Source organism: Stegodyphus dumicola, chromosome 1 (assembly GCF_044657685.1).
Source record: "Stegodyphus dumicola isolate Sdum_Otavi_A_Nest chromosome 1, ASM4465768v1".
NCBI lineage: Eukaryota > Metazoa > Arthropoda > Arachnida > Araneae > Eresidae > Stegodyphus > Stegodyphus dumicola.
The window spans coordinates 58673237-58690600 of NC_140768.1; the positions used below are offsets into that span (position 1 = coordinate 58673237).

The 17364-nt window shown below is 31.5% G+C and overlaps 1 protein-coding gene across 3 annotated transcripts in view; it reads left to right on the plus strand.

Annotated features, from left to right (window-relative positions):
• The window catches only part of LOC118181916 (metabotropic glutamate receptor 1-like), a 574264-nt gene that overhangs the window by 468527 nt on the left and 88373 nt on the right, over positions 1 to 17364 (plus strand). For all 3 annotated transcript variants that reach the window (XM_085815122.1, XM_085815124.1, XM_035351151.2), the window contains one exon: positions 11266 to 11512. In XM_085815122.1, coding sequence (XP_085671248.1) covers positions 11266 to 11512 — 247 coding nt within the window. The remainder of the gene's footprint in view (positions 1 to 11265; positions 11513 to 17364) is intronic.

The window sequence follows — 17364 nt, forward strand, 5'->3', positions numbered from 1 at the left end:
TGATAGTCCTTCTAGATATCTAGTAAATTTTCGATAATTATTCAGCAACACTTACCTTATCTGAACGAGACAGACTGTTCAAATCTTTCAAATGTATTCGACGTTGACATTCAAAATACGAAATATTTGAATTACAGTCCCTTGAAATATATTTATTCCATTATATATAATTAGGATTTAAAACTAACATTCATGCTTATTACAAATGTGGCCTTACATATATAACATAATTTGTGTAATTATCAAGCTCTGTACCGTTTCGCCATAACACATTCATTCATGTGTGAATAATATTATTTTTTTATTAAATAATGGCAGTTAAAACAAGGAGCTACATATTTGTACATTGGCTGGACATAGTGTTTTCCTGCGGAATGCATTTATTATTTATTGTAAGCTATGTTCAAGTAACTTTAAAGTTTCGAAAGACATTTTAAATTTCTCACAGTTCATGTACAGCTTTGACTTTCGAATGGAATGAGAATGATGCATTTTTTAACACCACAAAATCTATTGAAGTTTTAATTAACATATTTTAATTCAGAAATCTTTGATTTTATTTATCCTAAATTGCATTCGGTAATATGTTTCATAATATTTAAATAATATAATATATAATTACACACCCAGTGTCAGCCGACATTTATGATATCATTTTTCTTATTCTCTGTCAAAAGGCGTACGACATGATGGTAATGAGCTGCTACCATTTTTTTATTTTTTTTTAAGGTCCTGTAACTAAAATATAGTATACAAAATTCAAAAATTTTACAGAACATTTTTTTATAGAAATGGGAGTTTTTTTTTTTTTTTTTTTTTTTTTTAAGTTAATGCTTCTGATATATGTTCCTCCGAGTTCATAAGCTGAAGAAAAAGGAAAGCAATCAGAATTTGATTGAAACTGAAAATAGTAATCTAGAATTCTTTGAAAAATTTATTACAAACGGTAGTTAATTAGCTTTCCCTGTGGTAACGTGTGGCCCCAACTTGTCAGCAACTGTGGTAATTACTGCTACGAAATTTAAATTTACACAAACACGTAAGAAGGGTTTAAAGCCCTTTTTATTCCACTTTAAAAATAACAGCTGCGTCCCCTTGACGCTCACAAACTACGCCGATCCGGCGGTTTAACAGAAACAGAATGTAAAACTGAAAAAATAATGACTGGATGAATAAATAGCTAGATCACTATCCACGAGGCTCTGAAATCTTAACTAGCCTAACCGCGTTCTAAAAATACAGCTGAGATTCAGCGAGCTTACTAATTAAGCAGTTGAAGGATTCAGCAAACTGCCGAGATAGGCACACAGGCCGAAACGCGCGGTTCTTAAATTTCTACTTAGCAACCTTCACGTTCGCGATTCAAGAAGCACACTTACAATCTCGTTCCCCTTCTATTTAAACTCAACTTACTTCTGCTAAATTTGAATATACTGCGCGCTCTACTACAATTTACATACTCTAGCATTGGCAATTCTAGGGGAAAGTAAAGGCTTGACAGGAAAGATAGCTTAAAATAAATGTAAACTCTACATCCTGTTAAGTCAGAGCTTAAAAGTCAATCATTTTCGTATGTAATAGCTAATTCTCTTTGGCAAGCGAATTTTCTCTTTTAGAAGATATTATTGTATTACTGTAGAGATATCACTGGTGAAGTTTTTCATTGGCAAGGTACAATTTATAGAAACATTGTGCTTCAAAGAGAATACGTATATTCTGTACTCTTACAAGGCCCAACTGACTTAGCTTTTAAAGGAAAGTATGGCTTTAGACTCAAAAATACTCAGTCAGGGAACGAATCTTTGTTACAGATTCGCACAGCTCAATGTGAACTTTCTATAACAAAAATAAATAAAATTTAATTCACAATGCATTTAATCGCCAGATATAGCATCTAACGTATTACTTTGTGTTCTTCAAAGTGATATTTTATATCGGTGGAAAAATCTTGACAATGTTTCCGAAATTCTAAGAAACGTAATAATTGTATTATATCGTACATTAAGAGATGAAATCTTGACAGCGTTTCCGAAATTCCGAGAAACGTAACAAGTGGATGAAAGCGTTTTTAGCAGACAGCCTCTCTATAAACAAAAATGTTATAAACTTACAAAGAAATGTACGGAGGTAATAGAAAAGTATAAGCAAGGTTCTTTGATAAATATGATATTTCAAACATTGATTTTTTATAAATTCTTTTCTGCCTTTAAATTTCATAAGAATGTTGCGTATTTTGTAGCAGAAATACAATAAATTCTTCACAGAGATCCAAAGGTATCGACTTAATAACTATAAATTAATACCATTTTTCAGTTAATAAGATTTTTTTGTAGGACAAATACTCGAATGCCTTTGTTATGTAGGTGGTACTTCCTTTGTCACTCGGCACATATGCCCTGCGCAAGTAAATGTCATTTGCAACAGCAGGATCCTTGATAAAATTTTGAACAAAACGTTTGTTAGTATAGATTTCTTCACTAGAGAAGATTCATAATCATAGTTATCTCTCGATGTGGTGAAAAACTACCGTAAGAAAAGTTAATTAAAAAATTCGAATTAGCCATGCGATATTTAGGAACAGAAACTTAAATTTGGAAATATGATTTAATCTAAAATATTGGGGAGTAAATGTGCATAACGGAAATTAAGTTAGCAGTTTCTCATGTTCCTCGCCCACTTTTTCTCTGTTTTCATGAATTTAATCCTTTCGGATCCACCTACGGGAGAGTTCAAATCGATTCAGTCGTCTGCAAACGATGATGCTTTGCCCAAACTAACAGTTAAGAACTCCAGGTTAGTCCAATCTATTTCTTCTTAATCATGATTAAAAATATTAGCAGGAATTACGTACGCCGTTCAAAATACTCACGGGGGCACATGTATAACTTAAGTACAAATAATTAAATATTAGTATTTTATATGCTAGAACAATAATTTTATGTTTAATAGATCAGTTTATCGCAAGATTAAATGAAACCATTTACCAGCAGAATTTGTCTTCAGTTTCTTCTAAAATGAAAAAAACCTCCTTAACTCTGCACATGTTTGCAAAGCTATAACGGTAATGGTTGCAAATTTAGTCCAGTTAGAAAACTGTTTGTTAATCACGGTATGACGGTGTCTATGATTTTCGTAGTTACTGTGATTCCGCATTCACATTTCGTATTCTCCCACTCATTTTATTACGAAAATTGTTACTTTTGCCATTTTCTATCACTCCTAGAAATTGTGATTGTTTTGATCAGTCTGCAATATGTTCGTTTGTCGAAAGCCAATCATATATGTTTTTACAATGTATAACCGAAAAGGTTTTTGCGAGCAGTGAAAACCTATTGCTTAAATTTAAATTATAAGAAAGGAAAGCTAATTTTGAGATTTACAAGGGAATTGTTCTATTCATGCTTCTAACTATTATTCCTTGGAAGGTATTTCGAATGGTAAATTACATCAACAATGTGGTTTGCATTAATAAGGAATAAGTTGACGAATTTTAAATTACACATTTTGGTAACATTTATAGTAATCTCCATAAAACAAATACCAAATTTCTTTAAATAAGAAAGACAAGATAAACATTTGAAGATTTGTTGCTGATTCATAGGAATTAAACCAATTTTAATTCTAACTGGAGCTGAAACCGTGTGAAAGAAAAGCAATCAGTATGAAATTAACAAAAATAAACCTTAGATCGACAAAGATTGTACAGCTTTCGATTTCGAGACGCACGAGTAGAGTATCTTTTCGTTCAAGTATAAAGTAGTGTGCTTTATCAGGTAGAAATACGTTTATTATAATAAGCCAAATGAATTAAATGACTATAAAATATAGCACGAACAAATATTACAAAGTCTGTCGAATAAAGGAAGAAACAAAATAATCAAAAACTGTTAAATAAGATTTGAAAGTTTTAAAACTACAAAGCATTTATACAAATTAAAAGCTTTATTTTAAATTCTCATTGTATTTATCTTGCTGCGACCCATATAGAGTTAAGATGTGCAGTCCTCTCATAAACAGTAATCGAGTTTTTACGAGGTCTTTTGTTTCGTTTATTTATTTGATTAAGGTAAACCATACGCGGGCCATCTGTCTAAAGGGATGGATGCCTTTGTGGAGGACGTTCTTAGGAAAACTGGCTATTATCATTATTACAAATGGGGGAAAACCCCTAAAACGCCTATACAGCCAGCCTCGTTCGCCAAAACTTTTATCCAGGTTGAACTGCCAGTATTCAGCAAATTTATTGCTCTGCCTTAAGAAGCCATTACGAGATGTGAGACTAAATGTTGTGACATTACAGAAGCAATAACTGATTCCGTAATGTCTCCACTTGACATTACAAAAACCAGTGTGAGGAGATTTAGCGATCTACGCATATCTCTCAAAGCTTCTTCGAAAATTTACTCATTGAGTCTGCGAAATGTTCCAGAAAAAGCAAGTACTCAGAAATCTCTGACACTCTCGACTAAAGACTCTTGCCGCTTACAAAGATATTCACATAATGAGAAAATTACCTGTATTTGTCTTCAAAATTATTGCTTCTGTGTATTTAACATTTATAAACAATTTGTTATTATAACACGTTAATAGTGTTTTGCAGATCTGTAATAAATGTGATTTCAACCTGGCATGCTGTTAATATGCAATCTAAATAAAAAGCAGCCAACAGCAGTCACTAAAGGGGAGTTAGTTGCTTTACTATCGGCCAGCGCGTCAGTATCGATAAAATTTAAATAATAACACTTTTGTTTCTTAATTGAGACAGATGGAGCAAACTGAAGGCAAAATATATTTATTGTACGATATGTGAAATAATTACAAAATATGAATGAATTATCAGTTCTTTTTTGATTACATTTCCTCAAAGACAAAGAAATATATATACCATTAAGAGAAGTACCATTGGAAAGAATAGCTACTATTAATGCTTATTTATACCTTAAGTTTCTTCTAGTAATTTTTAGAATATTTTTTAAATACTGTTAAATGATGCTAAGAGTTCAGACATTGGAATAAAAACAAATGTAGTAGCATTTTCTGTCATTATTGAAAGTGTTCGCTAATGTTAATTATTGTACAGAGAGGGATAATATGAAAAAATGTTGAAATATCTTGCAATGGTATGTTTATAAAATATCAGTCATGTTTCATTTATCCTCTCTCTATACCAAGCGTATCTATAGTAATAAATAATTCAATATTGCCCCAATTCTACGTTTATCTCTAAAGGCTAGATGTCTGGAAAACATAAAAATGTATATAATAATGAAAGTTAAAAATTTAAGTTGTGAAGTTCGACCTTCATTGCTTCATTGATGATAAGATCCAGATAATGGTCTCAAAATACGTAGATGTCTATAATTAGAAATTAGTTTCAAAGAGCAGTTTACAAGGTGTTTAGATACGAATGTGTGCATAAACGATTCTTGAAACGTCAGTTTCAGGACATGGCGTTGCAGTAAGAATTTAATCAAACAGGAGGTCTTTTATAATTTGATGATTTAGTTATGTGACAACATTTGTAAAATATTCAGGAAATTTAAATTTTTATATTTTCGAATTACTTTTCAAGCTTAAAATTATTCCTTACCGCATTCACTAAAAATGGCAGTTCTCATAACCATATTTTGTCTTAAAAATATGTATCAAAACTATACGCCTTAGACGGATTGCGCACTAACAGAAATCATCGATTTTAGAAGCGTAATGCAGCTGAATTTCATTAAGATGAAAATTTCGAATCTGAATATTCCTACTATTCCTACAAATATGTTAATTTAAAATCATTGGTTTCTAAATTAATACCTTTCTGAACGAAAAGATATGTTTAAGAAATTCGCGTCACAAACCTCAATATGCATATTTGTCTAAGTAATACCTGGAAAGAAATTTTCCCTTCGAGAACTCCTATTTCTTTAATGTGTTGAAAAGATTTTAATTTTATATATTGTTACTATTAGGTATTATGTGATTCAAAGCGTCCTAATTTGAAAATTCGTCTTATTTAATGCATTTCTGAAAATATAACCGTAGTTCTTGTTCAGGTGTTTAAGAGCTATTGAGTCGTGCGACTGTTTGAATGACCTTTTAGTATGTTCTAAATGTTTTTTTTTTTTTAATTGGCACGGTTATTCATCATATCAAAGACCCTCGTACGTTTAGTTCAATTAATTATTTACATTATATATTTTTTAAAGTTGAGTAGCTACTTTGAATTGTTTATCTTCGAAAGCATCCTGAACCATAAACAGATGATCTTGATCCATAAACAGAGGCTTGAAATGAGAATAGGAATTGTACAAGAATGGGCTTGTACTACATCCAAGGATTTACGTAACTTCCAAAGCTGGATTGTAGAACTCTCAAAATAAAAGGCATTTCTCGCAGCTTCCTTCAAGAAGCGATTATGTTTTATTACCGCACTTTGATTCAACCTAAATTTGAATCTTAACTTCATACTTACGTACGTACTTACAGAGGTTGGACAAAAATATGGAAACACCTTTAAAAAAACATGTTTCTTTGCTTAATATGGTGTAGGAAACCCGTTGGCATGAAAAACAGCTTGCAGTCTTCTCGGAATGGATAAATACAGTTCCTGTATGTTTGCCAAGGGAATATTATACCATTCTTCCTGCAAAACGGTGGCAAGTTCAGATAACGATGTTGGCGGTGGATAACGAGAACGCACTTTTCGTTCCAATGTAGACCACAAAAGTTCGATAATATTCAGGTCTGGTGACTGTGGTGGCCAGGGGAGATGGGACAACTCATCCTCGTGCTCAGAAAACCAGTCCTGGGCAATGTGAGCTGTGTGAACAGGGGCTTTGTCGTCTTGGAAGACACCATCACCATCGGGGAACAAAGTTTGTACCATGGGATGAACTTGATCGGCCAAAATGTTCACATAAGTCTTGGCAGTCATGTGCCCTGACACAGTTATCATGGGGCTAGCAGAGAACCACGATATGGCTGCCCAAACCATAACAGAACCCCCGCCATGTTTCACTCTTGGCAACAAGCAGTCTGTATTATAGGCTAGACATGGCGTTCTCCAGACGTAAACTCGGCCAGAAGTGGGAAACAATGTGAAAGAAGACTCGTCAGACCATATTACTCGCTTCGACTGCTCTATAATCCAGGCTTTATGACTTAAACACCACCTTTTCCTGTTACGGGCATTAGCATCACTGATAAGTGGCTTCTCAATTGCAGCACGGCCAGCAATTCCCTGTTTATGAAGCTCCCTTCTAATTGTTTTGGTACTCACAGGGTTCGGTAACACAACATTCATTTCAGCAGTAACTTTTGCAGCTGTGGTCTTCTTATTTTTCGTCACAATTGCCCTTAATGACCGTCTGTCACGATCACTCAGGACACACTTTCGTCCGCGCTATGATTTAGCAGATGATGTTTTTCCGCTTTTCAAATATGCGGAATAAATCTTCGATACAGTACCTCTTGAAACACTAAACACCTCGGCTACCTTGCTTACGGAATCACATACCATACGTGCTCCAACAATTTGCCCACGTTCGAAGTCTGTTAACTCTGACATAATGTAATGACAACCTCACATAACAGTACTCCGACAACAACTGAACTGTTTAGCACATTTACGAAGTTGTATAGGTGGCGTCAGTAGTCAAAAACGCCAGCGCCACCTACATATTTCATTAAAATCAATCTTTCTTTTCAAACATGCATTTCACAAGGTGTTTCCATATTTTTGTCCATCCACAGTATATATATATATATCATAACTCAAGATCGAATAGCTGTAGAACGTTGCATTTTTGCATATGGGACTATAACTGCTATAACAGAACATGTAGTTGCCCACTTCCCTTTTTCGTTGCAATCGGCTGCTCCAATCGTATATAAATATATATATATTCCCACTCTGCTACCTGGATATATGTTGGTCAATTGAGCATGTTTTGTTTAAAAGTGATTGAATTATGAAGTTTTTATGTTCTGGTTAAATGTTTTTTTTGCGTTTAGTTAATCTGCATGCAATAGTTTGTAGAACTATCAACAATTTAAGTTTAAGTCGGGATTTAGGTCTAACGAACCGCTACTTGTTAACATTTGAAACTCAATGGAATAGTGAATTAAGTCAGTTCAATGTCTTTTTGCCACCTTCAATATCTTTTTACCGAATAAGACGAAAAGTATATTTTCAATTTTGTACACTGAAACAAAATCTACCTTCTTGCCAGGAGGTAGATTGTAAGAAGATAAAGCCTTATTGTTTATTGCCGAATTGCTTGTTTTTGCGTTTGTAAGCAAAAACATGATATTTCTACATATTTCTACTGATTTCAATAAAATATACTAGAGGAAATAAGTTTAAATGAAATGCAACAAAAATTGTATATAATTTAATAGGCCATACAAGGAAGTCATGCGGTGACCACATCACTTTTTATTATTATTTTTTCAAATTTTGGTTTTTAGGCCTATAGGCCTAAGTGAGCCTTTTACGAGATTATGGTCATTTTAGCGTGCATTAAACCGGAATTCAAATGTGAAAAATTACATTTAAACTTCATACAATTTCTGAAATAATAATATGGCGCAGGATCTTTGACAGGGATCATATGAAAACAGGTCATCTAAGTAAAGCTTCAATAAGTGCGGAAAATTAAAAAAAAAATTAATAATCTATGATGATTAAAGGAAAAAGAAAGATTGTGAGATAAAAAAACAGTATGCTTTATAGCTCCAAGGTTATCGTTACGGTGCCCAAATATTTTTCAAAGACACAAAAGTATTTTATCATAATTATTCAATTTCTCATACACAACGCATCTAATAGGATCTTAATAAATTCATTATTATATGTCATAGATATTTTATAATGTATTATAATTTTATCTGATAAAATAAAATATAGAAAATTAAATATCACGTGCAAATTTATCTGCGTTTTGCAGTTCATATGTAAAACTACATAGTATAGCTCAAAAGCATCTGTGCTACAAATTCTAAAGAACGATGGTATCATGAACAACAAAAGAGCGATTCAATAAAAATCTGATACGCCGCAATACGCATTATATATCAGTCATAAAATAAATTATTCATCATCTCTTAGACTGGAAACGGGAAAAAGTAGTCTAACAATTGTATTTTTACTTACACATTTAGTTGTCCATATTAAAGTCGTGGTAAAAATTAGAAGGCAAAACGGCTGAGTTTGAAAATTCTTAAAGCTCCCCAACACTGCTCTTAATCATGCAAGTTATGCTATGCTCTGTCAATATGAAACAAAATATATATAAATAATGTATCTTTGCATTACTATTAATAGTAATTAGTATCTTTAAATTACTATTAATAGTAATCTTTAAGTTACTATTAATAGTAATTTAAAGATACATTATTTATATACTAGGTGACAGATATATATATATATTAGAAATGTTATCAAAAGAAACCTTCATCGTCAGTAACAGTATATAAGGTTTATGTTAAGTGTTTATTTGATTTTACTAAAGTATTAAATTATATTATTCAATTATGGTAAAGCAATCTAAAGCTCTGTAGTTAAGGATAGGAATACTATAGCAGTGGGCTCAGAAGAAAACTAATTAACACTTCAGATTAAGAAGAAAAAGAAGAGAAAATATTGTGGAACTGGACAAATGAATAACAAGAAATAGAATCCACATGACCTTCCGACATTTGACTGTTCCAGATACTCAACCACGGGTCAAAACTTTTACGAAAGGAATTCCAGTGTTTTTCTTTCTTTTCTACTATAATAATCTCATTACTAATTAAGGCTGGAAGACCTTCAAGGCTTAGATAATGTCATCTGAAGCAAGAAACGTGTTTAAAGGACTTTGCAAAGATTGAAATCTAAGCATAACACTTTCAAATAAATATTTAAGATTTAATCCTTTGATTAAAATCTTTATATTTAAGATAAAATATAATTAAAATAAATGACGGATTTAAGATGAAGTTATGCGAATCGCATGGGCGCGTCATAAAGTGTTTTTGATGTAAAGTTTGCACTTGTTTTCAGGTTGGGCTGAAAGCTTACGGTTAGATCATATTATAACACGCTTTAAGAAATAATAATTTATATATTAAGATACAGGATCTTGCATCATCACAAGAAGTACTGCATATACGAAACATACGATTTCACATATAAACATAAACACAAAAATATTTAAAAAACCTTGAAGCTATGATAAATCAAGAATGAATTCTTTAATTAAATCAACTATTTCAGTACGTTATTTATTAGTATGTTCCCTTACATCATGTAGCTAATGCTAGTAAGATATGCAAACTTCTATTCACTAGAACTCATTTACTTGAAATGATAAATCAAAAGACTTCAACAAAATTCCTCTTTCCTTAGAAAAGATCTATTCCCATCAGAATAGGATTTCCTTTTAATAGTCTTTCTGCAGACTAGCTTTGTTTATCTTTCGTAAAGATAATTCTGAGATTAAATGGGAAATCCTCTGTTTCAGCTCCGTAATCCTTTTCTTCTTAACGGAAATTTCTCAACTTTCTTCCGTACGTTCGTGTTTCAAGAAAGAGTGATTGATGGAGAAGCTAATTAATACCCAATTTACTTAAAGTAAACTCTTCGACGTATTCTTAATTTGGAGCTAGGGACAACTTTAAGCGTAATTTACTGTATAGTCCTTTGTTTTTTTTACCTGCTGGATGTCAAGAACATTCCTATGGAAGTCAAAGAGAAAGTAGCAGTTATAAGCTTTTGCTTTCATATGTAAACTTGCGTGGTCTGATAACTGGCCGGAAAAATGATATATGATTCGATACATATTTACTCGGTAAAATGATAAATTATTTTACTACGTACTTTATATTTCGTTTCTTTTTTGTATTTAGAATAATAATTGATATGCATAATTTACTTAAATACTGTTTACAATGCAAATGATACCTTTTGAAGTGTGTACAAATGATAAAATATTAGATCGTTAGTGAGTTCCCTTTTGTAAAGCAAAATCGTGTGTCGAATTCCAGAAGTATAAAAATTCTATAGAAATGTGAGAAAATGAAAAATATCTTGATGGATGCAAACAAAATTACATGTTTCTCGGAAGTGATTGGAGTGTTTTTGCAAGAATGTACGGGAAATGTAATGAATATATAATAGCGTAATTAAGCTTTGATTTCTGGAATGTTATGTGATTTAGTTTTCTTCTTTGAATTCATGTTATATAGAATAATTTATTTATACTTATCAATATCAAATTATTTTATTACTAGGTAATGAAAATTTACGGGAACGATACAAGCAAGATACGAAAATGTCGTTTGTGAAGAAGGCCATCTACACCATGGCGTATGGTTTGCATGATATGCAAAAAGCAAAGTGCAACGATTCCTCTGTGGGTCTTTGTCCTGAAATGCTACCTCTTAACGGGTCTCTTTTCCTTCAGTACCTCCTTAATGTTAGTTTCGTTTGGGGAAATGAGACAGTTAAGTTCGACCAAAATGGAGATCCTCCAGGGAGGTCAGTAATTTTTTTTTATATTTCTTTTAAATGTTTATTTCAGAAATTTAAAGAATTTTAATTGTTTCTTGAGAAAACTCACTCGCAGAGAACTTAAATGAAATAAAATAAGCAAAACCAAATTTCAGTGATTTTAACTGTCGCATAATTTAAGAGACGAAAGAATAACATTGAAGTATAAAATTAAATGAATCATTTTGACTAACTTTATCATTTTGACAAAATTTTATTATATGCTAGCATAATATTCCAACATCCGTTCCGAGAATTTTAATATAAATTAAAGAATAAAGAAATCTTGGTCCACCGTTATTAGGTAATATAATTAATTTATATAAAGTTTACATTTCAATTGCTTATGTAGTTATTGTAAACCGCTTTGTAATCCAGAACATAGTTTTACTAATGGTAATTATAGAACTACATTCGTAAAATATACAAATATTGTTTTGAGTTTCATAATGGCACTAGATAGAGAACAAATTGTTTAATATAGAAGTCCTGTCGGTGTCAAGAAATAGTATAGTTAATATGCATCACTAGACTTAGGTAGTTTTTTTTTTTTTTTTTTTTTTTTTTTTTTTTGGCCACCAACCGGGATAGTGGCTAGTGAACGTGACTACCGTACCGAAGTGGCTCGTATTCGCATCCTGGAAAGGCGCTGATGTGTGTAAAATATAGAGTCTGTGGGGTATGGAGGTACTCAAAATATTCGGCGAGCCGAAAGTCTTCTCAAGAGGCTAGTGGTAGGGGAAGAGGGGTGGAAAACCCTCCGACTTGCCCTCCGGTGTGCTGTCCTTCAAACTGCGGAAAAACTTCAAACTTCAAACTGCGGGCGGAACTGAGCTAATTCGTACTGGCACCTATATGGTGCCCAAAGATCTTGCCATAAACAGGCGTAATCTTGACTCCTTGCCATGATAAATTTTATGGACTTGCTCTGATTCAGACAAGCAAGATTAGTAGCAACGACAATAATAGAATTTTTTTCATTAACCTTTGAACTGGACACAAGATTTTAAAAACATTTCTCATCAAAGTTGTTGCAGAGTAAAATAAATAAATTATTTTTTATTGCCAATTCTATAAATTATTGGTACATGCATTTCTTAAAATCGAAACATCTAGCAATTCAGAATTGTATTTAATTATTCAAAATGAGTATCTTAAATATCACTCCAAGGCTTTATACTGTTGTGAGTTGCGAATTAATTTTCTTAGAGAAAAAATATGTAAGTGGGAATATTTTAATTACTTAAAGTTTATTTACATTTCTTGAAATGTTTTATTGAGGAAACAAAACAGTTTTGTACAGGAGCTTATGAAAAGGATTTTGATATATCTGTCATGTAGAAAGATTCTAAAATACACCTATCTCTTATATATTATCTTTCATATTAAATAAGAGCTATTCTGAAATTACTGTTAAGTTCAAAAAACTATTTGAACTGAAAAAATGCTTAACTGAAATGTCACATTTTGAATATAATATAATTTTCTAAACATTAATCTACTGAGTGAAACTTCTCAATATTTCCATTTTGGTTTTAAAAATTTAATGTATTGCAGTTCACGTTTCGCGATTAAACTAATTATATTTAAGTAATTATATGAACTTCTCTAAAAGGCATGAACCACTTTTTTTAAAGCAGAGCCTTTACAAATGTGCTTTTCATTGCTGTTCGTTTTTACGACAGTTCTATAATTCTGGAGGACAGAAGAGCTTAATTAAGGAAGATTACTTAAAGATTACTGAGTTAAAAACTGCTTCGTCGCAAGATTGTATAGGAGGCTATCGAACAGCGCGTACAAAATCAATGCAATAAGGCATTTGATAATTTAGTAGTCAGACCACTACTGTGTAAATTCTCTGACACAAATAAAATTAAATGAATTGTTAGATTGCAAAAGCACCTGAAAGTGCTGGATCTCTCTGTACCATTTTGTTATAAAAACAAAATGAAGTTTCATAACAAAATGGTAGAGAAATAATCAGCACGGTTAGTTCATATTCCTTATTGATGAATGCAAATTTAAATTGCTTCTTTTCAAATCCGGATAAATTACTAACTTCATATCGAGTTTAAATTACATTTTTATTTATTAATTTCTTTTTTTTTAAATACTCACATAGCAAACGACTGTAATAAAACTCTGACGAAACTAAAACACGATTCCGTTTAAACTAAACTAGCATGTTAGTTGACAGAATGAATTAGAAATGCGTGTTTAAGTAATATACGATATGAAGTAAATTAAGTAAATATATGCCCTGCAATCTGCTTCCAAAGCAAAAGAAACATCTACTGCATCCGTCAGAAAATATGATATGCCATCCAAAAATCACACATTATATGCAAAACTCGAACACACTTGATGAAAGTTAGTCAGTAAGTAGCAGATGTAACATACGCTTTAAACAGTGATTTTGAATGAAATATGACTGCAACTTAAAATTCTTTTGCAATTTGTTTACAAGGCAAGAAAACGCAGCAGAATAATCACGAAATTTGAAATAGAAAAGACAGCTTTCTTAAAGCCGTTGAAATTAAAAATTTAATTTCGGTGCAGAAATATGCAAATGAACTACTTCGAAGTATTTCGAATCAAATTCAAGTGTCATTTACAAATTTGTGTAAAATTGGTCAGTTACAAATAGGAAGAGAATTAAGTGGAGAATAGGAAATTTGTTGAGGCAGAAAACAGTAAACTGTTTAAACTCCTTTCTCGTTTTACTGAAATTCGTGTGAATTCTCGAATTTGGTTAGAATATAAGAAAAGAACAAAAATTAAAATCTAATTGTTAACAAATTAATAAAACTGTCACAATCTGTGACCTCATAACGGTTCCGGTTCTAATATTAAAGTATGAATGGAACTGAATTAAAAAACTGGAAAGTTAGATTTATGTAATATCTAGAGTTAAATAAAAAATATTTTTTTATTATTCATTAAATTAGGTTTAGAAGTAAAATGTATATGAATTCAAAGCGCATTATATTTTTCAATTTTTATAATACAGCAAACGTTTTCTTATAATTTTCCACAATGAGAAAAGGTTCCAATAAATAATCTCACATTATTTAAACCTTAACCTTAAATTGCACCTTAGAATCGGCCATAGCATATCCAGTCAACAATCGCATTTAATCTTAATTTTAATTTCAACTTAGTGGATCTGGCGTTAAAGAGATCTTGCATTTTTTACTCACATAATTATCTAAAAACTTGTGCTGATATTCTAAATAAGTCAGGAGTAATATTTAATACTAAATCATTGCAGTTCTACCTAGATAAAAATTAAGTTCTTTACACTTCACAGATATTGCATATCTAGTACCAGTTCTGCTTATCTGCTTTGCTTTTCTGACAGAAAAAAAGCTATTCTGTTAGTCTTTGTTCATTATGCCGAGATTTTCACTATAAGGATTACTTTAAAGTTTTTTAAACAAAGGGCAAAGAATTTGACATCTTGTTAAAGCTAACTACCGCCTGAAACCCTTTTCTTGACAGCTCTTCAACGGCTTTACAGAATTCCACGTCACGAGTGGATGTCTTATAAACTGAATCGTCTGGTATTCGGTATAAATTGAAATTTCTTCACAGCGCTATGGTGTATAAATTGTTTAAATTTATATTTGAAAACTTTTGAAGGAACAATGAGTTATTATAATATTAATTCTATTATTTATACAGTTTTATAATTTCAACATTTTTAGAAAATGAATAACGCTCAAGTATTCTGTTTATTCAAAATCATTTTCATTCTACTGAATAATATCAATGCAAATAATATTCGTTAATATTTTGTTTCATCTGTTGTTAAGTTAGTTAAATTAAAATCTAAATATAAATGCTTAAAATTCGGTTTTCGATGTAGTAGGAACAATTTGGATTGCAGACAGATGAAAATATTTTCAGATGTAACATAGCCATCGTATGACTTCGACAAAACAAAATGTTTGGCAACTATAATAAAGCATGTTGCAATGTTGAAATCGTGCATACAAAAGACTGTCAGCTTACCCACCATTGTAGCAAAAATGGCAATACTGTGATACATAAATATATATTGTTACGGTTTTTGTATTTAACTAGGTATTTTTAAATAAAGTTGTTTCATTTCCCCGTGCAATGCAGCACGACGCTTATTTAAAGAGAAAGCTACGCCGAAAAAATTAAAAATAGAGTAGCACACTCATTTAATAAATGGATATCTCGTAATTGTACACTTTTGCTTATCGAGAAAATACCAGAAAATTCTCGTGAATTTAAAAACCTTATATAAGCGGCATGAAAACACCTCAATTTAGTTGTTTTATGAGTTTTATTTAGAAAACTGCTTTGTTGAATGTGGCGAATTCGTGTTAAAATCGGATTAGCTTTCTCTACACTTCTATTTTGACTTAGTTCTATTGAACGTTTTTAGTAGTTTAAAAGATATCTACTGTGAGATATTAGAATATTGTACGAATATATGAGGAACTTTAAGCATTTTTTTGTGATAATAATAAATTTTATTCACTTTTCATCGGACTTCTGCATTCAATTCATAACAAACCCGTACGCACGCAACAATATATATTTGTAATAATAAAATTCCATAGTCAAGAATACACTTAAAATTCTATCTGTATGTTCTTTTCATTTTTAATGGCGACGTTCTCTTATTTGAAAGTACGTGGAATTAAATCAACAGCCCCGTAGTCAAGTTGTTTTTCCCGCGTTTTCTACACGTACACTTTTAGAATGTTCTGGAAATATTTCAAGCGAACTGGATTGGCTGACGTCATTTCTTGGAAGCTCCGCCTTTCCATAGGCTATAAAACGACTCGAAAAAGTAATATCGGGGCTTTTTCTTAAATATCACGATGCAGTAAACTTCATACAAAAAGTTATTACTAATTCTTTTATTTACTTCTGATATCTGATTTTTGTAACTACTATTTTCTCCTGAATAATAAATAATGGATCCTTGTTTTTTAAACTTATCGTCTGATTATTTAAGCTACGACTACATTTATGATTCTTCGGCATTCTATTTATTCCGGACAAAAGCTGGTACATATATATATGTCATATTTTGGTAGTCGAACACAGGAATGAAGAAACTTGGCATCTAATGACGACAAAGAAGACGTTAGGTGTTTTTGATTCCACATCTTTATTCAGTTCAAATGGCAGATCATTATTCCTTTAGATTCTTCAAATTTACATACACAATAGCAATTTTAAAATAAATAGGATTAATTTTAAATTTACTGTGTCATAGTATTCAAACAAAGGGAGACAGATGGAAAGAGTGGCAACAAGGGTCTTATAGCAGCAGGAAGGAGAAAGAAGTCTGATTAAAAATGGCGCGAAAGCTGCATTTATAGTATCGGTTATATAACATGCCAGAATGTTCTCGAACGTCTATCTATGGAGAAGATCTTGAAATTGCGAAACGTTAATTAGAGGTTGCCTGTTCGCGTAGAGCAAAGCCATCGTACTTTTTATATTTTACATATATCTATATATATTAATATATATTGACACACACTCGCACATACACAAATATATCTATTTATCTATACGTATATCTATCTATTAATCTGTCTATTTATGCATATATATAAAATTAAAACTAAGCAAAGTTCATACAAGATTCAAATATCAAATATCAATATTATCATATTCAAATTTAATAAACGTATGATCATATTCACCTTCAAATATCAGATATCGTTTATGCAAAATAAGAAATGAATTTCTGCAGAAATTCAAAATAACCTCTGTAAGTTACCGTGTTTACTCACGTAATAGTCTCACTTTTTTGTCAATTTTTCATTGTGAAAGTCTAGGTGCGGCTA